Source organism: Leptinotarsa decemlineata, unplaced genomic scaffold (genome assembly GCF_025532065.1).
Source record: "Leptinotarsa decemlineata unplaced genomic scaffold, Ldec_3_MD MMD2_tig00003308_RagTag_RagTag, whole genome shotgun sequence".
In the NCBI taxonomy this organism is placed as follows: domain Eukaryota; kingdom Metazoa; phylum Arthropoda; class Insecta; order Coleoptera; family Chrysomelidae; genus Leptinotarsa; species Leptinotarsa decemlineata.
This window is the reverse complement of record NW_027412586.1, coordinates 3,792,205-3,818,718: the sequence shown is the minus strand read 5'-3', so window position 1 is coordinate 3,818,718 and position 26,514 is coordinate 3,792,205. Positions and strand designations below refer to the sequence as shown.

General features: G+C 34.5%; 1 protein-coding gene across 3 annotated transcripts in view; it reads left to right on the top strand.

Annotated features, from left to right (window-relative positions):
- The first annotated feature begins 532 nt into the window (after positions 1-532).
- The window catches only part of LOC111506231 (gametocyte-specific factor 1 homolog), a 30,335-nt gene continuing 4,353 nt past the window's right edge, over positions 533-26,514 (top strand). For 2 of the 3 annotated variants that reach the window (XR_012466022.1, XM_074177868.1), the window contains exons 1-5: positions 533-691; positions 742-901; positions 9,755-9,880; positions 13,851-14,030; positions 19,813-19,869. Coding sequence is in view for 2 of the 3 variants with exons in the window: in XM_074177868.1 (XP_074033969.1) it covers positions 675-691; positions 742-901; positions 9,755-9,880; positions 13,851-14,030; positions 19,813-19,869 (540 nt within the window). In the remaining variant the exon portion in view is untranslated. The remainder of the gene's footprint in view (positions 692-741; positions 902-9,754; positions 9,881-13,850; positions 14,031-19,812; positions 19,870-26,514) is intronic. The other variant, XM_023161244.2, reaches the window with a different exon arrangement.

Below are 26,514 nucleotides of genomic sequence, written 5' to 3'. Positions count from 1 at the left end.
CACGCGGTATCTGGACGCAGTAAAAATTGAAGCGCGCGAGTGGGCTCGCGCGCAAATCGCCTCATCTGAACAGGCTCTTAGAAAATGTTATTTTGAGGAAATATGAGAGTTGAGAGTGTCAATGATAGAAACGTAGAACCCAATTTTTGAGAAAGATGAAGAAAATACTTGTTCTTTGCTGACGTAATTAAATTACGGTTATTTTACAAGAAACAAAATACGTATAGGAAATCCAGTGACGTGATGAGAATATGGAATAAGAGAAATGATTCGTCTGCGTATGTGTTATGTGACAATCCTTTTTTGTTTGAGATGTATAACCCTATGTCAAAGTACGAAAAGATGGCAAATCTTCAGAACCACAAAACAAATAATCTGGATGGATAATTACTGGCAATGGGTGAGACTGACGTTCATGTCTATGGTAAGTAGCCATAAAGTATATTTTTGTAGTAGGTAACTGGACCACCTGTACAAAGCAACACATTTTTTCTTTTTTTTTTTTAATAACCTTTTTTATAGTTTTTATCTTCTGAAATTGTCGAAAACATTTTAAATTCACTTCTGTGGTTGGTAGTTAAAGTAGCGTAATTTTCAACATAACTATTTTATTAACCTGTTGAAGAATTTTGATTACTTTCTGAAATTAGTATATTCAATCCGTTCCGATAATAATGGAGACTCACAATGAGTAAGTTTTCTCGAAATAATTTCCAGTAAATTTTCCACGAATTTTTCCAGAGGTGAGGAGAAAGTACAATGTCCTTACGACCCATCCCACTTTATCAGGAAAAGCCGCATGAGCACGCATTTAGTGAAATGCAAAAGGAACTATCCTGATACGAAGAAAGTAGCATGTGATTTCAATGTTAATCACATAATAGATGAGCGCGATAGGCGGGTATGTTTTTTGTTTTTTTATACCATTATAATATAGTAAACTATGTATAAAAAAATTTGGTTATTCAAGCCAGTTCATTCTATAAAATTTGAATATTGTAATTGAAAATATTTAAGTACTGTTATGAAATTCCTGACACTTATTCTGAACAAACTTGAAATTTGCCATTGAATTAAAATTATTACCTCTGCAGCGAGCTCTACAGGGTGTTTCTGGGAGGTTCAATTAATATTTAAAGGGTTTACGAAAGATAAATCGAATTCATACCCAAGTAGCAAAATAACTGAATAGAAGAAACATCGCAATAACAATCCGGGCAGTGACGGCTCGTGCTTTGGAGAACAGGGGAGGCTAAAGTCATAAAGACTATATACACACAGAAAAGCCCACCGAAGGCGCGAAATTTTTTTGGGTACCGCATCTATTTAAAGCCAAATACGTAATATTTGCATAAATGCAAACAAAAATTGTGTATTGCCGAAAATTATACGTATAAAACTGACCATTAAAAAACAAAAACAAGGAAAAAGGGTTGTCTTTGAGTTATTTAATATAATTCATTTTTAATTTTTCATTTTTAAACATAAAGTTTAATAAATCTGAAGGAGACTTGCAATTTTGAAACATTTGTGGGTCGCTGGACATTACGATTAATTCATTTTTCAGTTAAGTAACATTGAAAAATGGATACTGAGCTATTAAGTCGTTATAACGTTTTTAGGAAAAATTTTTGGTATAGGATGAAAATTTTTCAAACAACAACAAATCAAAGTAGTTTTATTCAAATCTTACTTTGATTTTCATTAAAAGGGTGTCCAATATTTCATTATAAATCCCATGCAAAAAAAGAAACACTTTCAATCTCCTTGCTTATTTTCCTTAATAATATATGCCCACTGTCTATAAGCAAATTTTTGATGATTTTCTAGGTGCCCGAAAAACGTTACCGTTTGAGAAAGTGCCAAATTGTGAATTATATTTGCCCCATAACATTAAAAGTTCCTTGTAATTGCCGCGAAGATTTGATTAAATCTTCGGTTTCATCGGGTCCGTGAAAAGCTACTTAATTCTTGGGAACCCAAATGAATCGTAATATCGATAGGTCTTTTTAAATTCAACCGATTCTCCCTAACCTGATTATTAAAAGAAATTATGGGCTCTTTTTGAGCTGTATCTAAAGCTGTTGCTATATTTTGTTTGTTAACCAATTTCAATTTACAAGTCGAAAATATATGCTCCTTAGATTTAAAATGTCTTTCTGTAGAACGAGGTAAATTTTTTAAATCGGAGTATCCTATTTTAGACCACGTTTGGTATTCGGTTTGTACGGAAAATAAAACACAGGGCCAACAAAAAAGTTTTTCTCGTGTAATGGAGCCGGTTAACCAATCGCATTTATCGTACCAACTAATATTAAATCCTCGATTTTGTCGATTATCTGAGGCTTTAATTGAAATAAAATTTGGTTGAGGCTTTCCCAGTCTGAAGGACATTTCATGTTCAGTATACCGTTTCGAGAAATAACGGCCACATTGTCCAACATAAACACTATCATAAACGGTATGATAATGGTAAAACTCAGATTACTTGTAATTATTGTCCATTTTTTTCAGTTCTTTTCTATTGTATTCCATTTTAGCGTCCTGACGAAGTCTCTATTCAGAGACGAAAGCTTGGCGAGGATGTAAGGCTGATTGGTCGTACCAATTTGGGGTGTGGGTCTCTCCGGCCCACTTTAGGTATATATACCACCCTTGCTGCCAACCAACTGGGTAGTATACAGTTCCACGCCAGACTAACTCTCTACAACTTTGTGAGAATAGGTAAAACTATTTCCAGTCCGTTTTGAAGAAGAGCTGGAAATATACCATCCTTTCCGGGAGATTTGAAGGGCTGAAAAGACTTGATAGCCCATTCAATTGCCGGTGTTGTGATAACCTTTTTTGCGACGTCCCATACAGTCGTTCTTTTTTGGGGTTTAGCGCCGTCGAAGATGGGCGGTCTGTTATTTCCCAATTTCAGCAGTGGGCTCTCTAGAGAGAATCTTGTGAATTCTTGTGCTGCGAGGTAAATCAGAGATACTCTCAAAGAACTTTCTCCAAGATTCCTGTTTTGCCTTTCTAATTTCCTTGTTGTATTTCGTTAGAGTGGTTTTATAAAGCTCCCAGTTACCTGACACTTTAGCTCGATTGAATAGTCGTCAAACTTCTATGTGTATCTGGAGAATCAGTGTTATATCTTTTATGAATCAGGCAAACAACTTTGAGAATGAAGATGCTGAATAGGATTCGGTATTTAACGAAAAGTTGTTCACAACTATCCCTATGGTTTGCCCCACATAAAAACCGCAAAGATCTCTTTTGCAACACGCAGACCTAATTCAAGAGTTGTTTACTACAGAATCCCCAAAATGCAATGCCATACCTCAGACGAGACTCTACTAGGGCAAATTCTGACAGCAAATGATTCTGAGGCCAATTTTGCCATCATTTTGTAGACAAGTAAATTTTTTGAACGTGTCTGAGTGAAAGTCCCGTGAAAAATAAACTTTGAAGGAATTTTAAAGAATCACCCCCAATTTTTCATTTCATATATGTATATTCAGATTCATATGTCTCCATATATAGTTTTCCTTCTACCAAGTTTATTTCTACAAAGAGTTAGATGAAAAAAGGTTTTAAATAAATTGTTCAATACAATCAAAAGGGTACAACTGTAATTTTATTCCTAAAAACTTGTACTGAAATTGTATCACTGATTTTGCTACAAGTAGATACTGCTGGATATTTGGTTAGACCAATAATAATAGTGAATTATTTGAAAAAGTACGTACGCCCATGGTATACTGCGAATAGTCGTATAAAATATGTGCTCCTGAAAATAATACCAAAAACTGAGTTACTGTGGTGTTTTGAGGCTTGAAAAAGGTCATTAAGTATTGAGAGTGCTGATCTTATATATCATAATAACAAATCATGGTTATAACTAGGGATATCAAAGAAGAAATAGAAAAGTCGGTAAACCAAGCCGTAAGTACAGGCATGCAGAACAGAGAATTCATAAAAACAATCGCCGATAGTGTGACGGAGGCTATTGTAAAAACTCTGGATAAACGTTTTACCGATTTAGAGAATTCAGTGGCGTCCCTCCAATCAGATTTAGATTCTTCTCAGCATAAAATTGAAAAAAAAATCAATCATTGGAAAATAACATGAATGAGGAAATTCGTAAACGTGAAGAAGCTGAAATGAAACTTGAATACTTTGATCAACTAAGTCGACAAACAAGTCTGAGAATCTTTAATCTAAAAGAAACACCAAAAGAGAACACCAGGACTGCATTAATTGATCTCCTTAATTCAAAAATGGGAATGAAGCTGAAATCTGAGGATATAGAAATATGTCACAGAGTGGGTAAACAGACTAACAAACAATCCCGATGTATCTATTTGAAGTTAAGCAACATAACAGTGAAACAAAACATATATGCGAAGAAGAAGATGCTCAAAGGCACTGGGATAGTTATTAAAGAAGACCTGACCAAGAAAAAAGTGGAACTGGTGAATCAAATAGCTGAAAAAATTGGATTTAAGAATGTATGGTCCGAAAATGGGAAAATTTATGTATTTTATAATGAAAGAATTCAATTATACAATTATACAAAATAAATAAGAAATGTGGTAGGGTCATAAAATAAATGTGAAATTTCTCATTTTGTACATCATATGATTATGTTTCAACTATTACATATGTACATGTGAGTATATATGTGCATATGTGTGAAAATTAATGTATATACATGTATTTTTGCCTATAATTTTTATGTTTAAGCACATCATCAAATATTCATGCCTTAATCGCTGAATAATATCTGCAGGAGTTCTTCAGGTTTCGCATTCATTATGCTGGATTTTCTAAATGAGATAGATAGTCAACAGCAAATTGACACAAGAGAACTAGGTAGTTTACAAGAATATATTGATGAGATAAGAGGAAAAACAGAGAATGGTTTAGGAATAGTACATTTTAACATTCGTAGTCTGAGGAAACACTTTGATGAACTGCTTATTTATCTGGAAAAGGGAAAAGATGTCTTAGATGTGATAGTTTTATCAGAAACGAGGCAAGTTGAAGTAAATGATTTCATAATACCAAATTATACGGTCTATTTTAATGATTCATGCATAAATCAATGTGACGGAACTGTAATCTATATAAAAAATCACATAATCCCTACCATTGTAATCAAAAAAATCAACGATAGTAAATTCCTTCGTGCTACTTTCAAATTGAAGCATAATAATGAAATTGGTATAACCGCCTATTATAGACCCCCTTCAACAAGCACTCAAAGTTATATTGAAGACTTGGAAGAATATCTGCTATCAATTGGTAAGCAAAACTTAGAAATCTATCTGGGAGATATCAACATCAATTTACTGAGATTAGATCTGTGTGAAACAAATAAATACCTTGATTTACTTAACCTGAATGGATTTGTTTCATACATTAATAAGCCAACACGTGTTACACAGGATTCTAAATCAATTATTGATCATATATTTATCAAAAAAAATAACCGCATATTGAATACAACACAAATAGACCCAATAATTTTTCATACTGATATCACTGATCATTTCAGTACCTCCATCTTCATAAAATTTTCAGGAAAAAATCCGAATCCTTCAACATCTAGAAAAGAAATAATAGTAAAACAAATAAATCTTGAAAAACTCGAGAAATTGACTAGCAACGAGCAATGGACAAATGTGGTAAGAAATCAAGATCCTCAAACATCTTACGATCACTTCATTCAAAAACTCAATGAATTTATTACGAAATCGACTAAACTGAAAACTGTAAAAAATAAATTTCGGAAAATAAAACCTTGGATTTCCTTAGGTCTAATTACTTCAGTACATAAAAGGGACTTATTAAAAAAACAACTACTGAACAACTATTCTATTGAACTTGAAAAGAGATATAAACGATACCGGAATAATCTCAACGCACTAATAAAAAAAAGTAAAAATGATTTTTATCAAGGAAAGTTGAGTGAGGCAGCCGGGATCTGTAGGAAAACTTGGGCTTTAATCAATGATATCTCAGGTGCTAAAAAAAATTTAAATGTGTCTCAAACTGACGTTCTTAATGAAAACGGACTCTCAATAAATGATGATAACGAAAAAGCAAATGTGTTTAATGAGTTCTTCTCTAGTTTAGGGTCGAAAATGGCAAGTAATATTGAAAAAATTAACTTACCCCCGCATTTTCTTAATGACAAATCTATACAATCATCATTATTCCTAGAACCCATAACAGCCTCGGAACTAATAACTTTCATCTCAAAATTGAAAAATAATTGCTCCCCAGGGACGGATGGAATTGATACCAAAGTTATAAAAGCTATCCACAAACATATCCTTACTCCACTGAAACACATTATAAATCTCTGCTTCCTCAATGGAAAAATGCCTGAACAATGGAAAGAATCCGTAGTCACCCCAGTATTTAAAGCTGGGAAACGTAATATATTGACTAATTATCGGCCCATCTCTGTTATTAATAATTTTGCAAAACTATTCGAACATTCACTTAAGACAAGGCTAATCAAATTTTTGGATAAACACCACATAATAACCAGCTGTCAATATGGATTTCTGCAGAATTACAACACGGAGGATGCCATTTTGAATTTTGTTGGTAAGCTGGTGGGGTCCTTGGACAAATCGAATAAATGCCTAGCGGTCTTCCTTGATTTGGCTAAGGCTTTCGACACTGTCTCCCACAACAAATTACTAGAAAAAATGTGTAATTACGGTATTCGAGGATTATCACTAAGTCTATTTGAAAACTATCTGAACAATCGAGCATAGAGGATAAAGATAGGTGATAAGTTGAGCAATAAATCAATAATTGAGACAGGAGTGCCACAAGGAACAGTACTGGGTCCCATACTTTTTCTAATATATATAAATAGTATTGCAAACATTAATAACTTTGAAGGTCGAATGATCTGCTATGCTGACGATACAGCAATTATATTCACTGGGAGAAGCTGGAATGAAGTTTACAAAAAAACTGAAAGGGATCTGAAAAATATAAAAATCTGGTTGGATCACAACTTATTAAGCTTAAACGTTGCGAAAACGAAATATATCACCTTCTCACCTACGATAAGCGATCAACCTAATATAAAAATCAAATTACACTCCCAAATGCGAGGATTTTTATGGTTGTAACTGCCCTGAATTGCAAAAAGTTTCAGTCTTGAAATACCTTGGTGTCATGATTGACCAGCATATCAGGTGGTCTGACCATATTACCTATGTGATTAAACGACTAAGAGCTCTGATTCACAAATTTTATCTGCTACGAGATATTCTAACACGAAAAAATCTTATTATGTTATACAACTCGCTAGTTGAATCTACCCTAAGATACTGCATAACAATTTGGGGAGGTGCTTTCACAAGCACACTACAAAACTTACAAACAACTCAGAACACTTTACTGAAAATTATACTTCACAAAAAAAAACTCTTCTCTACTAAATTACTTTATCAGGATACTAACTTATTCCAAATAAGACAAACCTACATCTACCAGTGTCTCCTGCGAATGCATCAAAATCATGAACACTTTCCGAGAAAGCCCCTCAATACTAGAACAGCATCTAATCTTAACGTCGAAGTCAATCATTTCAAAAAGGCTGTCACACAAAGATCATTCCTTTATTATGGACCGAAACTATTTAACATTATTCCAGCTGACATTAAAAAAATCCGCAATAAAAATAAATTTAAATATGAAATAAAGAAGCTTATTTTCAACAGTGCTACACAATTCAATATTTTCTGAGAAATCATCTGAATCCCTCTTCCAATCATCTAATCATAATCTTATATTGCTCCTCATTAATTAATTAATTAATTAATTAGTTAATTAGTATTTTTCCTAATATTCCACTTACTGGTCTCTGTTCCAGGTTGTCTGCCTCTTGTAACTACCTACCTCTACATATCGCTTTTCTTTCCTTTTGTTATATAATTCTATTGTCTGAAATGGACAAAGACACAACAGGCACCTGTGCCTAAGTCGTCCTTTTCAGACACAATCTCTACCTTAAGTACCTTAAGTTAAGTTTGAAATGTAATGATTTATCTTATAATGTTATACATTTATACATTATACATTATACTTCCGATCCTGAAGTAAATCCGAGGTTATTTTGACAGCTTTTTTTTTAATAATAATAATAATAATAATATCGTTTATTATGCATAAAAATACATTTATACATAAAAGAAAAAGGGTTAGCCAAAGGCTAACCACCCCATACAGTGAGTATAAGAAAATAATTATAAACATACTCATTTACTATCATAACAATAATAGAGAATGATACTACATCTTCCATGAAATAAAAAAGAATAGTAAACACGATCGCTAATGTTTCCAGTAAATTCACTTCTCTTAATATGAATACAATATGATTTCAATTCATATTTTGTAACTTTTAGAATTGCCAGTATTCACTATATTGTATTACTATATTGTTTTGCTTAATTAATATAAGGCACTAAACAATTTTACAAAAAAAACAACACGTGTTTCGCGATAGAATGGCTTTTTCAGGCGTGTCTTTACTAGTAAAGGCCCAAAGGCTGTCTGTTGGTTGGCACATTTAATTGAAGGAAAATTGCAGACTATCAAGAAAAACGGACAATACAGTCAGTAACGGTTTCTCGAGGGGTATTGTAGATGATATTCTAAGAAAGAAGAAGTTTAGGTTAAGAATGAACGAAATCTCAACTTTTAGTAAAGACGAAAAACAAGACATATATATCTCAGTTCCATACCAACACTACACGAAGAACTTTGGAAAGATTTTCAAGGAACTAGGTATGAAGGTGGTATTTAAAACAAGTCATACACTAGAGAGCCCTTTAGGAAATCCAAAGGACAAAGTCGAGAATTCGGAAAAGTTTGGAATTTACGAAATTAAATGTGAGGACTGCGATCAGGGCCGTCGCCATGGGGGGATGGGGGGAAGCTTTCCCCCTGCTTTTTCGACTTGGGAAAAAGTTGGAAAATTTTAGGCCGAGAAGATAGAAATAATAATAGTAGAAAACAATAAGCACAATAAGTGTTGTTTCCTTTCATTTGTATTGAATATTGCTATACATGGTGGATATGGTGGAAGACCAAGGACCTTGGTTCAAAGTAGAATAATTCCCATTATTATTTTTATAATTACCAAAATTTATTTTTGTTTGTGCATACCCTAACGGGCATAAGCATTCAGCCAATCTTTGGATCGCTAAGTAAGAAAATTAATATATTATAGTAGTAACTAATCCCTCGGCTTTTATTTTTTCGAAAGTTGGAAAATTTTGCTGGTGGGGTTGTAAAAATTTGGATTTTCTTCCCCCTGGTTTTTCTTTTCGCTAAGGCCCTGACTGCGATGCAAAATATCATGGACAGACTGAAAGATCTATTAAAATAAGATATAAGGAACACTTAGCACACCTAAAATATGGAACATCATTAGTTCATTAATATTAAGTTAACAATAACAGGCATCTAGATGCCTATGAGTGTGATGAAATAAGTAAACATAATAATATTATGAATAACGATGGTGGACCAATACCTATTAGGATACTATATAGCCTAGCAGAGGTTTCTATAGTATAAATGAGGACAATATTGTCTGTAATTTGTAATTTGATGTAATTTTACTCTTGAAGATGATCACTCTTATGTAACATCTGTTTAGTGTGACATTTTATTAATTTTGTTTTGAAATTTCAAAATTTACAGTTCTATATTGAATTACTTATTTCAGAATCATCATGCCATATGTCCTGATAGAAGAGAAATGGAAATGGCTGTTCATTGTGAAGCTGGGCCCCAAAACAATAGATTTCCCATCCCTGAAATAAATGTACCCCAAGGAGAATCATGGGATGATGTGAGTGCCAGTAATACCGCTTTTTTTCTCATCAGAATAACATTTATAAAAGTTACATATTATGTGACTTTGCCATAAATGTTACTTTCACATAATGTGGTTTAGTTAATTACTCTACTTTAATCTAGTAATTTTGAATAGATTAGTTTATTTAGTATGTGCTCAATAGTAAGCCTTAGCGGCCAGGTAACAGTGTATTTATCGTTTTTTGAAATTTGTGACAGACATTCATTTCCAAATTGAATATGGAATTTTTGGAAAAGTATACAGTAGTAGAGTAATATTGAAAATATTACCAACACAAAAAAATGAAGAAGTACAAAAGTTGCTAATATAAATGCAAAACATAAACATATAAAAATACCTGCACTTACAAGTGGCTACAACTAGTAGTACAGCTGCCAGAGTGAGTCATGGCCGGCACCATGTAGATGTAAACACAAATAAATTCACGCCCGGTCGGCGTCTTTGATGTATCGGGTGGAGATTTTATTTTTTGCTGCCGTGTGGCGGGGCAGGAAGGTGTCGGATTAGAGCTGTTGTGCACCTCTGCACGAGGTTCGATCAAAAAATATGTGACCATGATCTGACTTCATCGTTACTACGAGGAGCTCCCAATGAATATCTCTTATGATTGTGAACTGTTTAGGAATTGATAAAAATAAGACAAGGTGGTGAAATAACATATATTTTGTTTAGTAAGATTATACAATTAGGTTAAAAACTTATGCTAATCTATTCTAAAGGTTTTTCAGGATGGTGAGTTTTTGATTTTTTTTTAACATTTGTTTTCAAATTTCTATTGGCACATTTCAAAGTATAATAAATTCATACCCTTGTGAAAAGAGAAAATAAATAATCCTAAAGAAAAATATCACAAGGATGAGAAATGTTGATTTTTGAAAACATTTTTCTGAGCTGGTTGTCTATGCAATTAGTCGCACATAAATTGTTGAAATGATCAAGAAATTCTGTCCCTAGATGAATGATACTTTGTAAAAATGAATCTGGAGGCATATATATGAACTTCCAAACTGTTTGGCTTCTGTATTACTACATGCCTTGAAATAACTATAAACATTTGTTGTGGAATTGGCCGCGGTGCTAGTGCGCCCGACTCACGATCGGAAGACCGTGGGTTCGATTCCTGTCTAGACCAGATATTTTTCTCGAGAGAATTTATCTGGTTGAAGCTGGGATGATTCTGCAACCGTGTAAGAAATCACACGTTGAAAGGTAAGACCTCCTTAGCCTTTAGCTCGCTTAAGTTTCTCAACTTCTGAGAGTTGTTGTTCGTATGGGGGAGACAGCTGATTAACGGAAAAACAGATTTGTTTCATTCAGTGTGGTACTAGCCGCGGTGGCAAAATTTGTACATACTTTACATGAATGTTTTCTTAAACATTTTCCCGAAAGATATCCACAAACATAGCCCAAGCTGTTGCCTTTTGGTGTGGCTAGAGTTCTATAATCATTTGTCTCTACTCTCAAAAGTTTTTAGGGATTTATTGGAACTTCCACAAGAATCTTCATTCTATTTCTGTCAGCATCTGGTAATTTGAGAAGGATTTGGGTTTCTGGCATTTCCACAAGTATTTCTAAGTTGACCAAAATAATTTTCCACACAGTCCTGATTTATATTCCTCGTCAATGTGTAGGAGTGTCCTTCACTATGTAGGTTTTCCCAAAGTTGCAGAAATGCCGAAATTGTTATCAGCCACCCCTCAGTGAATCTCATTTGTCCAGTCGTTTTTTTTTCCTTTTTTTGATATTACAGTTGATTTGCTGAAAAATATTTTCATTTCTTTCAGAAAATCAATTTGTTTTCTGTGTCTATAGTATTTAGTGTTTATAGTAAGGATGATCAATTGAAAAATACAAATGAATATAGGTATTAAATAGATTGAAGCAGAACTTGATGAGAGACAAAAAAGAGGTAGTTTAGCAAACGTTTATTTCGTTTGGTTTCGAATCGTTTTTTTTATATTATTGGGTCGATTATTGTAAATCAAAATTTCAGTATAAAATACAGATTTCTTGGTTTTGGATTGCCTAGTTTGCTAATTATGAAGTGTGTCAATCGAATGAAATTCTAATGTTTTTTGTTATTGATGACAGAATCTAAGAATAGACATATTTACTATTTATAGTAGATTATCTGGAACATATAAATGGGAAGTAGGCTCTAAAAAAGGTTATTTGAAAATACATTTGATACTTTGGTTTTGCAGAAATTTCAGTGGAAGTCCAGTGTTGCGATCTTCATTCGGGTTTGAAGGCCGTCGTGGTTTGGAACTGTATCCTAACATTTTACCAGCACGGGTGGCTGGTTCGCCGACAAACTATCAAGATGAATAAACCTCTGAAGAAGCCAGCCACTCGTGCTGGCGAAACGTTAGGATACAGTTCCTACCGTGTTAGGAATCACACGTTAAAAGGTAAGACCTCGTTAGTCCTTAGCTCGCACAAGTTTCTCAACTTCTGAGAGTTGTCGTTCGTATGGGGGCGACAGCTGATTAACGGAAAAACAGAAAAAACAGATTTTTTTAAACAGAAACCACAACGGCCTTCAAACCCGAATGAAGATCGCAACACTGAAAATCTCGGCCGCGAAAACCTTAACCAATTCAGTGGAAGTAATTGTTTTCCTACAGCTACAAATCAAAAAGTTGATGTGGAGGCATATACAATTCGTGAAGTTCAATTTCATCAAATTAATTTCATTAAAAAATCTGCATATTAATGACCCCACTATATATGGTCTATAACAATGTATTTTATGATTTTCGTTATATATTCATTATTTCAATCTTAAATAATAAATTGGAAATAAAAAAAAATAATGTCGACATCACCCTGCAAATTACAGCAACCTACAGCTTGACCATTGTTCATTTTGGAACTAGACACAAATTTTTCACATATACAAAACCGACTCCCTCTGTAATAATATTCCATGCCTCGCTCGCTCGGTAAACACCCCAGATTCAGTTGGTTGCGCTGTAGGTCAGCCGCGCATAAAATTCGAGGTGGGGAATTTTGACACAAATATGGCGGCGGAGAGTGAACTTACTTGTGTCACTGTATAGAAGTAACACTACTTCTATTAAGATGCGTGTGTTTACTTCTATATGGTGTGGCCGGTAAGAAGCCCCTCCCTCAATATGTGAAGTAGATGTGTAGGAATCTGTTAGTCTGTTATATTCTCATATATTGTACTAACGATGAAAATATATTGCAAATATATAGAAAAAAACGTGGTTTATGGAGCATTGCATCCCACTATACCAATTGATGGTATTTTTCAGGTTTCAATGTCTCAATAATGATAATATTACGATCAATCTTATTGACAGAGCTAAGGACAATGATAATGTATGGGATAAAAAACAAGAATTATCAAAAATTTTCCATTGTGATTTTAAAGGAAACTAGCAAACCTAAGTCCGAAATATTTGAGTACTCATAAGTTCCTATGTAGATTACTTCGAAGGAGTTCAATAGATTTCATGTTTTCTCTTCAAATAACACTCTTTACTTTGTCGAGGTGGAATCACCTGAAGATCTATTAAATCAATTCAAATTTATTTCACACTGAACTTTTTATTCAAGTTTTTACTGGTAATGTTTGATTTTAATATATGTATATATTACCCATAATGTCACATATTCTCAGAAAGTGTTCTCCAAAGGTTGTTCATATGTATCAGAAAATAGTGTCATCCGTTCAAAATAAATCGACAAAAATTCTTTTCCAGTTTTGATTTATCCAGAATTTTGGTTAAATTATTCTCTAATAATGAAAAAACTACGTTTTTTTAATATCCTCATAACAAAACAGACTTCAAATATATTTTCATTGAACATTGTCGATGAAAAAACAATTTTTTTATGGAACCATTTTTTCACTCCTCAAACTCTTAATGAAAACTTGATATGAAAGACACTTATGAAATTTTATTTTGTGCAGTCCAATTGTGAGACATATGATCCAAAAAAACGTTGTGAAAAATTACAAATAGTTCGACAAGTGGTACTGGAATCAGCATTAGAGAAGAAACGTTTCAAGATGGCCGAAAGAATGAAAATGACCCAATTGAGCAATCCTGTTACTAGGACGAATGAAAACAACTCTGAAACTTCAGGAAGGGTAAGATACTTTTAATACTAATTTACAGTAAATGGATGAGTTTCTAATGTCCTGGAATATTTCAAACAACCTATAAAAAACTTTGACCACTGGGTACAAACCGGTTTTTTCAAAAACAATATTGATTAAACGCAATAAAACGGACTTTAACTTGTTCAGAATCGACAGATCACTATGAATACCTTCAGTTTCACTTCTATTAATGTGACACGAGGTGGAGTAAATTTTTTTATACATTTTGCAAGTAGAATGATGAAGGATCAATATTTCATTTTCAGGTAACATTTTACTGATTTATTTTAAAACATACAGGGTGTAACATAAGTACGTTAAAATATTCAAGTGACGTATTCCTGAGACAATTTTAAGAAAAAAAGTCTATATGAACTTGTGTCCGAAAATGATTGGTTTCGGAGATACGGGGTGTTGAAAGTGAATTTTTTTAGAAAATAACTCTTGCAAAAAATAAGTTATTTGCACGAAATTCGGTACTCGGGGTTAGGAAATCATAATTTCGTATTATTTTCATGTAATATCCAGAGGGCGCTGCGTACGCTGTCTTTATTTATTTCAAATTGCCCTAACTTTTCTGACAGTAAATTTTTGGTACTTTTCATGAAAAAATCTAATTCCCACATCTTTTCCAAGTAAAAAAGGTACACTTTCTCAACAACGCTGGAGGTGATCGTTTTCGAGATATTTACAATTTTCTATATCGATGCATATTACTTAGCTCCTAGGGCCCTAAATGAAATTGCTGAGAACATTATAAAAACTAAGTATGTGGTGGATCTCGTCAAAATAAACAACTTTTTCCTATAAAATGTTTAACGAAGAATGATTCTTTTTCGAAATGCAGATTGTTGAAATTTTTCAAAACATGGTAGGTTTTTGTCATAAGTTTTTTGCAATTTTAGTTATTTTCATCAAACTTTATACGTAGTATACCCTACAGACTTCTTCTAAACTGAGCATTATCGAACTGCTTATTGAATCCAAATTTAAAAAATTTGTCAGGTTTAATTATTCAATTAGAAAGTGCTACATTTCGGAGTTTATAAAAAAAACAATTCGGAGAAGTACTATGTTACTTATTAGGAAAATAAACATATAAAATTTGAATGAAACAACTATTACAACAACTGTTAAAAGTGGCGACCCCCAACAGTAATACAAGCTTCTGCTCTCCTCATCAAAGAATTCCGCACCCGTTGAAAAATGCCCGGAGTGTTTCTTATCGTTTCGCAGCAAGCTATAATGCGATCCCTCAATATTTCCTCGTTTTCAATGGGGCTAGCATAAACTAGTGATTTTAGGTGTCCCCAAAAGAAAAAATCGGGATTGAGGTCCGGTGACCTCGGGGGCCAATGCTCAGTGTCTCCTCTTCCTATCCATCGTTGGGGATATGCTACGTCTGAAATATTTCTTGCTATCACACTAAAATGAGCAGGAGCTCCATCGTGCATAAACTAAGAGTGATTTGGGAGACCAATGGGAACATCTTCCATAAGTTGGGGAAGCTCGTATTCCAAAAAATGTAGGTATCTCCATTCAAACATATAGGGAGAAAATAGGGCCCAATCAAATAATCCCCAATTATGCCAACCCATACATTAAAAGAGAATCTGTCTTGGAAATGAGTTTGCGTTATCGCATGTGGGTTGTCTTCCGCCCAGATGTGGTTATTATGGAAGTTCATGTAACCATTTCTTGAAAAATTAGCCTCATCTGTGAAGAGGATTTTTGATAAAATTTGTGGATGTTGTTCGACTTTTCTTTGAAGCCATTGAACAAATTCGATACGTGATTGGAAATCACATAGCGTAAGTGCCTGATCACGCTGAATATGATAAGGATATAATTGCTGTTCCTTTAAAATTCTGTAAACAGTCATGTGACTCACATTTAAAGTTTGACTAATTTTTCTTGTAGTAGTCTCTGCATGTTCACTAATTTCTTGGAGAACCGCCTCCTCCAATTCTACAGTTCTTGTAGTCCGTGCCCGTCTTACTGTAGAATTTGTTTCAAAGCTTCCAGATTCGGAAAGTCGCCGGAAAAGATTCGCAAATGTCGCTGCACAAGGAGTCACGCGTTGGGGATACCTTTCCTGATAGATGCGTCTGGCCTCACTTGAATTTCCGTCAGCCAAGACGTATGCAAAAACCATATCAGCCATTTCAACATTCGTAAAGTCGGGCATGGTACCAAAAAATCACTTTATAAACTCCAAACTGTAAATTTGTTAATTAATAGTTAAAAATGTGACAGAGAATTTCTATTTTTATAAACAAACTTTCATAGCCTACTCGATTTAATTAACTTAATTTGCAAGCGGAGAGTGACAACAATTATAGAAATCAAATTTGACTATAAAGTATATTCATCGATATAGAAAATTGTAAATATCTCGAAAACGATCACCTCCAGCGTTGTTGAGGAGATGTACCTTTTTTACTTGGAAAAGGTGTGGGAATTAGGTTTTTTCATGAAAAGTACCAAAAGTTCACTGTCAAAAAAGTTAAGGCAATTTGAAATAAATAATGACAGCGTACGCAGCACCCTCTAGATGTTACATGAAAATTAATACAAAATTATGATTTCCCACGTTGAAAAACCCGGGTACCGAATTTTGTGCAAATAACTTATTTTTTGCAAGAGTTATTTTCAAAAAGCGAACAAAAAATTCAATTTCAACAGCACGTATTTCCGAAACGAAGCATTTTCGGACACAAGTTCGTATAGACTTTTTTTCTTAAAATTGTCTCAGGGATACGTCACTTGAATATTTTAACGTATATATATATATATATATATATATATATATATATATATATATATATATATATATATATATATGCGGATGGTTCAATTGCAACAACAGCCATAAAAATGAAAAATCTACTAGCTGAACAATTGGCGTCCCACTCCACAGTCGATTTTCTAAGAAAGACATCACCTACTGTTGCTACACTAAAATCCACAATGCCGGAAATAACTTTTTGACAACGTCTAATCAGGCGAATTTTGAATCAAATAAAATATCAATAATAGGTTAACCTTCACAAATAAAAACCCATTTGGTATCAAACTGTTAACTGTCTTCCAAACTCTGTCAAAGAACCTCAAAGAGGCATGGTTAAATCAAAATTGAAAATTTGCCTACGATGATCTGCCTATTGTGACATCTCTGAATTTTGAGCTCTGTTACGCCAGCGACGCAAAGTACGGAAATCGCATTTAAAAAATGCCAAAATTAGGTACTTTTTAGGTATGGGAGTCAAAAATTAGGTGCTCTGTGACTTACACCGCAACTCAATACTCAAAGTTGAGTTGCTAGCATTATGTAATGCTAGCAACGCAATGAAAATAATAATAAAATAATAAATGTTAAGGAAACATTATCAGGTGCTAATTAAATTCTAAACGGTAAGGATCGTAAAATTTTCTAATTAATAAACAAAAGCTTCCAATTTCGCTAAACAACAGGTAACAATATGCAATAAAGTCTTGAGATGCTCGTAAACTAATACATAGACAATCAAAATAAAGTGCTAATTAAGTGCTCACTAGATATTCATAGTAAAACTAGTACTGAAAATAGTACTTTTCTCAATAAATAAGGGCAAGATAATAAAGTCCTTATTAGGTGCTCACTAGATATTTATACTAAACCTAGATTCCATAATTGCTATGGGGCTCATGGACCTGAAAACCACCATGACTGATGTACTGAATTCCTATAGTACGTTCCTCAATAAATAAGAGCAAGAAAATAAAGTTAATTAGGTGCTCACTAGATAAATAATAGTAAACCTAGATTCCACAATGTCTATGGGGATTATGGACCTGAAAACCACCATGACTGATGAACTGAGTTTTTATAGTACGTTCCTCAATAAATAAGGGCATGAGAATAATGTGCCAATTAGGTGGTCATTAGATATTTATAGAAAATCTAGATTCCATAATTCCTATGAGGCTTATGGACCCGATAAAAATCTGTCTGTTTAAAATCTGTTTTTCCGTTAACCAGCTGTCGCACCCCTACGAACGACAACCCTCAGAAGTCGAAACTTGTGCGAGCTAAGGATTAACGAGGTCTTACCTTTTAACGTGTGATTCCTAACACGGGTTGGACGATAGCAAGTGAAGATCGATCGTTCAGACTAGGGCTTGAACCACCGACCAACACGGCAGTCAATTCGAGTGAGTGAACAAATCACCCACGCCAAACCGCTTGGCTACCGACCACCATGGAGCCGATAACCACCATTTGATTTAATATAAGAAGTGTGAGATAGATATTATCTTAACCAGACTAAATAGAAAATTTCGAATTTTTATTTTTTTACTATAATAATAGCAAATATTTGTTCTCGCAGGTTTTCAGAACTTCATACATATTCATCTGTTAAGTTGACAAAAAAGGATCAGAGCTTCTTTAATGAAAATTGAATTTCCGACAAGAACAAAAGCTTCAAAATTTGATTTAAAATCATTTTCGTAGTTCTACTGAAAGAAAACGGAAAAAAGTTGTTTTTCGTGTTATTTAGAAAAAAAAATTATAAATTCAGTGACCTCCATAAAGAGTTGAGATATCGAGCTGCACTTCTGAAAGAATTTTTGTAATATTCTGAAAAACAATTCTACACGGCAAGCGAAAGACTGTTTTTATTGGATCACTCCATTCATATAGACGAACCAGTTAAAAGTCATCCTGCAAACGCCCGCTAATAAAAAATAATATGTTTTTGAAATAAGAAAGTTATGACTTTCTTTCCAGTTTCAGATCCATAAGCCCCATAGCAATTATGGAATCTAGATTTACTATAAATATCTAATGAGCATCTAATTAGCACTTTATTCTTATTCCCTTATTTATTAAGGAACGTACTATAAGAACTCAGTCCATGAGGCATAGTGGTTTTCAGATCGATGAGCCTCATAGACATTATGGAATCTAGATTTACTATAAATATCTTATGAGCACCTAATTAGCACTTTATTTTCTTGTCCTTATTTATTGAGGAACGTACTATAAGAACTCAGTCCATCAGGCATAGTGGTTTTCAGATCCATGAGCCTCATAGGCATTATGGAATCTAGATCTACTATAAATATCTAATGAGCACCTAATTAGCACTTTATTCTCTTGCTCTTATTTATTGAGAAAAGTACTATAAAAACTCAGTACATCTGTCATGGTGGTTTTCAGGTTCATGAACCCCATAGCAATTATGGAATCTAGGTTCACTATAAATATCTAGTGAGCACCTAATAAGCACTTTATTCTCTCGCTCTTATTTATTGAGAAAAGTACTATAAAAACTCAGTACATCAGTCATGGTGGTTTTCAGGTCCATGAGCCCCATAGGCATTATATAATATCCAGTGAGCACTTTATTAGCACTTTGTTTTGATTATCTATGTATGAGTTTACGAGCATTTCAAGATTTTATCGTATATTGATTTCCGAAATTATAGTTAATATATTCTGTGATTTGGCAGAATAATCCATTATAGTGAATTTATAAGTGTATTAAATTTAAATTTATATTTATCAACGTTTGTACACCAAAACACATTTTTATATAATTTTGTAATCCAATATTTATATTTTATTCATAAAATATTATTTAATTTTTATTCAGACTTAGGATTGTCTAATACTGACAAATAAAGTGCATTCATACATACCTACTATCTACTATCAACATTATAATTAATTGATAATTTTAATTTTGTTGATTATGATTGATAAATGTATTTATTTTTCCACTAGAAATCTCCTGAGCCAAGTTCAAGATCCACTTTGAACTACCTTGGACCTTCCAGAAGGGTAAGATATCTTAAATATCATAGTATAAGGTGTTAGATAACAAAGTATTCAATGTTTTGGTTATAAATTGAAACTTTATTGAAGTTGTTCTTTGGTATTATAAAATGAAAAAAAATCCCAAATTGTGAAATAGTTTTGTCAATCTTTCAAATTTTGACATATAAAAATATTAGATAATATCAGAGCCTAAAAAACGTTGCTTCCATTATCTAATACTAGGCTGCACTATTTCAATCAATACTCTATAGTCTATACTAATATTAAAAATGTGACAGTTTGTGAGGATGGATGTATGTATGTTTGTGGCCCTTTCACGCTTAAACGACTGAAAGGATTTAGATGAAACTTTACATAAATGCAGCTTATACATCAGAATAACATATAGGTTACAGTTTACAAACGTTTCGTGCGATTTTGTTCATAATATAACAATAAGTATTAAGTAAATCGGAAAAATTATTGCTCCCTGAGAGCTATTTTGACGTGCGCTACCTATACCGTTAGAGTTACATGCAGATAATGTACCGTAAGATCGTTTATCTACCTCTTATGTGGTAACCACTATATGCAAAATACTGAGCCATAAATACAATTAAATTGGATACCTTTTTTACAATGTATATTTTAGAATATCTGTCAATTTCTTATTAAAATTGATAGAATTGTCGTTTTAAGTATTTTATATTGTTACGTTTTTACCCGTGGGTTCACCAATAATTGACTACACTGAATAATCAAACTTAATTTTATTTCACTTCAAATACAACAAACACTTCAACTAAAAATTTCAACTATCATTTTAATGTATATCGCCTTACTAGATCACTTCGCGTACCGCACTGTAACGTTCACTTCACTGTGTACTTGACTGACTGAATACGCTTGCAGCTAGCGTTTAAATATCGCAATAGAACATCGTAGAATAATTTCGCCGAAGTTCCATCGACATCGGTAGCATGTTTCTTGCGGCTTCTCGAGCGGCAGATAACATTGGATATTCCCACGCTCTCAGCTACGTCACGTTTGGTTTATGATTACCAGTGGCGACCGGCGTTATTTCCTTTCGGGCATGATTTACAACAATATAGATAGACTTTGTCTTTTACACTAAATAATTTGGACGATTGGACGAATCGTTTAAAAGTTATCACGATAAGATTAACAACGTCTAGTCCAGGCGAATTTTGAAACAGCTCAATATCAACAAGGCGTCTGATGGTCCTGATGAAGTGCACGTCATCATACTTTCCTTTTTGTTGGAAGACTGCTCGCGTTCAATTTATTCCCAAAAAATCAAGGAAAATTTTTCAAATAACTATAGACCAGTAGCTTCGCTATCAGTGATATCAAAAATCATGTATGGCTCTTCGGCTTCCTGAAAGAACGTTCCCTGCAAGTAGCCGTCGATAAATATCTCTCGAACACTTTTACCATTACCGCTGGTGTTCCCCAGGGATTTATATTGTCTCCAACCTCCTTTTTATTGTATATCAACGACTTATTGGAAAAAACTAAGAATACAATATATTGTTTTCTGACGACAGCACACTCGTCTCGTCATTCCATTTGGATTCCAGGACATCGGCTACGGAGGCACATCTTCACCGGCAGCAGGAGGTTATATATCCTAATGAGGATCTAGAAGTAATTTAGAATTGGGGTGGAAGTGACCAGGTTCAATTCAATGCCACACAAACGCAGGCATCGGTTTTCTCCAAATAGATAAATCTATCTGAACCGGATATAATAATGTCAGATCAGACAATTCCACTTTCTGCTTCGATAAGTTTGTTGGAGGTTAAAATGGACACCAATATGTCCTGGCACAATCATTTCACTGTAATTGCAAAGGCTGCTTCTCAAAAGCTTGGAACACTATTCTGAACTAGAAAACTGTACACACCTCAGGAACTTCTGATGCTTTATGAAGCTCAAATCAAATCTTTGGAATATTGTTTTCATATATGGGGCTCCGCCCCTAAGCAAACCCTGAAGCTGCTGGATTCCATCACTTGCAACCTTGATAGTCTGGAACATCGAATAAAGGTTGGGGATTTGTTTTTCTTTTATAGATACTTTCACGGGAAGGGTTCAAGTGACTTAGCAAATTTGATTCCACCAAGAGCGGTACATATCAGAAATATGCGACACACCGTGGCTGCTCATCGTTTTGGGGTTCAACTCAGTACACCTCGAACTTCACAGTTTAAGAACTATTTAATTTGGAGAACTGCGTTCGTTTGGAATAAACTTCCTGAGACCGTTTTTCCAAACGGATTTAATCTCCAGTGATTCAAATGCAATGTGAGTCACTACTTTCGCACAGGTATCGCTCTTAGAGCACCTTAAGGATTTTCCTGTAGTGCTTGTGACAGTAAGCCATTACGCGTCGCGTCCACTGTAAGATGATGGGGGACGATGTGCAGGGGTAGAGGGGCGGTCTAAGCAATGAAGAGCCATTGCCGAGAACGCGACCAAAACGCGCAGACGAATTTCCACCCCAAGGGGGAAAATTAGGGGTTCAATGATTGTATTGAGTTTCGTCAGTTCAAAACCTGAAGTTTTGGGTTAGTAAAAAAATATTGTAACTATTTGTTTAAAATGGTCTGTCACGAAACTTGATGTGACAAACCAAATTCTACGCGGGGGAAGCCGCGGGCAACAACTAGTCTGCTGTAAATCTATCAGTGATACTAGACAATGATAGTGTTAATGAACGCACTCCTCGACGTTGGTTTGTGAAATTTCTTTCCGGAGATTTTACCTTCGGAGATAAGTGCCGAAGTGGTCGACCTACAGTAACCAGGACTTGAGGACCCGGTAAAGACTGACACGGCGTGGGATGGCGGAAGAACTGGGCATCTGCTCCCATGCGGTTTTTGATGGTTTAAAACGTATTGGAAAGGTTAAAGAGCTCGAAAAGCGGATGCCTCACGATTTGAAGGATCGACAGAAATTGTCACGTTTCGAAATCTGTTTTTCTTTGGTTTTGCGCAACCATAACGATACTTTTTTTGGATCGGATTGTCCCGTGTGATGAACATTTTTTCAGGACATACTCCCTTGACCTGTCGCCAAACGACTACCATTTTTTCAAGTACACGATAACTATCTCACCGGTAGGACTTTCGCCAATTAGGACCAGGCAAAAATGGCCTTCGACGACTTAATCGAACCCCGAGCACACAATTTTCATGCTGACGGATTTAATCGACTTCTGTTAAGCAGGCAAAAGTGTATGGATTCATATGGCACTTTTTTCGATTAAATTGAATAAGTATTCACTGAGATATTACAGTTCATGGGAGACTCATATAAACGGACAGAAAATTTGAAACAACTTAGGGGATCGCGGGGTAATGAGAGCGGTCGGGCAATGGGAGCTATGGTGATTGAACGGAATGCAGGCACATTTGCGCGATCGTAAGCACTCGGCTGTTTTCGTCAACTATCTGCAAACTTTGCCTGACGCGCTCGAACCGTTAATGCCATTCGTTTAGTCATTTGGAACGCTTGTATGTTTTTCGCTCCACGCTTACACGAAATTGCCGATTACCAGCATCAAGGTAAGCATGAAATTATATTCTTATTTTATTGTATTTATACTTCTTGTATTTCTAAATTCGTTTACTAACAAATCCCCAAGTAATTAAATTGTGATTGAGAATAGAATTACATAATCATGTTATTACTTTTCAAAATGGTGCTCAGCGGCTAATGGTAGCCTAGCTAGGCTCTTATAACCCGACATAGCTCCCATTACCCCACTTAGTCATTCAAGAAACATAATGCCTTGTTTTTTTGTTTTAGATGCCACGTAAAAGACAACCACAAAAGCTTCTTGGACAGTGGATTCATTAGAAAACGTGATATCTGTTCTCAAAAGAGGAGGTATGTCGGTGTAAAAAGTATCTCAACAGACTGGCATTCCTTACAGCACTCTAAAGAAGAGATACAATTTAGCGAAAGCTGAAGATAGTAGCTACAAAAACTCTCCTAAGCTGGAAAAAAGTACTGTATTTGATGTAGCCCAAGAAGAAATACTGGCTAACCATCTTCGGACTATGTCAAATAAGTTTCATGGTTTGACAAGAGAACAGTTTCGCAAAGTATGTTACAGTGTAGCTAAACAACTAGGTGTTGAGGAACGGTTTAACCAAGTCAATCAAACTGCAGGAAAAGATTGGCTGGCTGGATTCATGCAGCGTCATCCAGATTTGAGTATTAGAAAGCCTGAAGCCATTAGTATCAACCGAATCCTCGGATTTAACGAGACTGAGATAACGCTTTTTTTCAATAATTTGGAGATATTGATGAAACAACATAAATTCGAGCCTTAAATGATTTAAAATTGTGACGAGACTGGTATAACGACCATCCAGGAGACTGAAAAAATTATAGCTCCCAAAGGACAAAAACGCGTCGGATCTGAAACATCATGGGAAAGAGGTAAAACTGTCACAGTAATATGTGCTATGAGTGCATCTGGATCTTTCGTTCCTCCGCTTTTTATATTTCCCCGGCAACGTAACTCACCACAGCTGAAAAAAATAGACCAGTGAGAGCCGTTTACACATGTTCACATAATGGTTGGACTAACGAAAAGATATTTGTTGTATGGCTTCGTCATTTCATTAAATACACCAAACCTGCTGCTGAAACACCCGTATTGCAAATATTTGATAATCGTAACACTCATGCTACTCTCTAAGCTTGGGAAATGGCCAAAGAGAACCATGTCATAATTCTAACCATTCCTTTTCATTCATCCCACCGTCTACAACCCCTTGACGTTGCATTTCATTCCCCGCTTGAAAGATCTTATAACAAAGAGTGCAACTTGTATATAAAATCTAGAAATCTGATAAAAATTACTCCATATATACGACATTGCTGGACTGTTTAATAAAGCCTATACTAGAGTTATTTCTATAGAAAAAGGAGTGTCGAGCTTTAAAGCAACGGGAATATTCCCAATGAATCCTGGAGTTTTTTGCGATGATGAGTTGATTAATGAGGAATCCAGATCAACTGTGCTGGTGGTTGACGCTCAATAGCACCCAACGAATATCACTTCTATTCCATCAACGTTAAATTAGGCTGAGCAACCATGTGCTAGCCCTGTAACAAGTCCATCTATTTTTTGTGGTCTGGAAATTGAACCAGAAATTATTCAAAGGGAAGCTGCTGTAACTCCATTTTCAATTCCATCCACATCATATTTAACAGCGGAACTGCCTGCTATTCTGAAGACCCACTCCGCCAGATCTATCGCAACTCAGTCCGATATTGACTTTGCTAATGCTGTCTCCATTGTTAGTCCACTGCCCCTACAACTCATCTCTAAAAAACCAAGACCGTTGAAGAACAAACAGCATTCTGTAATAATAACAAGTACTTCAAATAAAGCAGTATTTGAAGAAAAAAAGAGGAAAAGAACTGAAAAGGAGAATAAGACAAAGGCAATGGAGAAGATAAAGGAGACTGTGATAAAGAAAATTGTGTCAAGAGAAAATGTACCAAAGGTGAATGTATTAAAAAAAACATACCAAAGATAAAGAGATAAAAAGTAAGAAGACTTCAACCAGAAACACAAGGATAAGAAAGGCAACAAAATATTTGTTTAAAAGTGATGATGAAGACTCATGTATTGATCAAGGAGACGAAAATACTATTTGCGATGATGAGTCAAAATATTCTGAAGGGGATAATTTATGTGAAATTTGTTTAAATACTGGAAAATATGAAGAAATGTGGTACCGATGCAGAAGTTGCGGAAACTGGGCCCATAAAGAGTTTTCTGGCAGTGATAATCCAGTTACTCATATTTGTGCATTTTGTTTGGATCCGTAAAGTCTAGATTTTTTGTTTTCCATTAATAATTTCATATTAAGATTTTATAATGAAAAAATACAAGAATTTTAACTAACGAGGTTTTTATTCAAACTTCTCCTTAGTAGGCTCCCATTGCCCTGTTCTCCCCTAATATAACAAAACAGACTCATAAGTAAATGAAAATCAAGTTATAATGTGTTTTAAAAGTATTTGAAAGTATCTTATAAGAATGTTTGATAACTATAAAAACCTCTCACCATTATCAAAATATTGATACTATTTTGAAATAAACGGTTACTATTGAGTTTAATCAAATGAACAAGTTGTAAATATTCATGGCGTTGAACTAAGGAGGGTTTTTGAAGATCATTTTAGGCTGAGGAAGTTCACAACTTCATATGTTGTCATTGTGCTCAGAAGCATTAGTCAGACATAGTTCCAAGTTGTTTCCAGCAAACAGCAAGTTTGAATAAATACGCTGCGAAAATAGATCATCAGCTTATATAAAAATGTATACCAAAATGAGCCTCACAATTATTCTCTGGGTTTCGAAAACTCCCAAACCATGAGAGCTAGCCAGACTCATCTGTTTTATGGCGGAATAAGCATTATCTATACTTTTGCAAGGTACTGAGGTATTTTTCATTTCTGAATAAAATAGGTTTGAAGTGAAATTTTCGAGAAATTGATTTGTATTTATTGAGAATCAACTTATTTGTGTCACACCAGGAACTGAATTCGTCAACAATGGTTCCAAACTTCACGAACAATTCATCCATGTCTTTACCACATATGATCCTCTGCAAACAT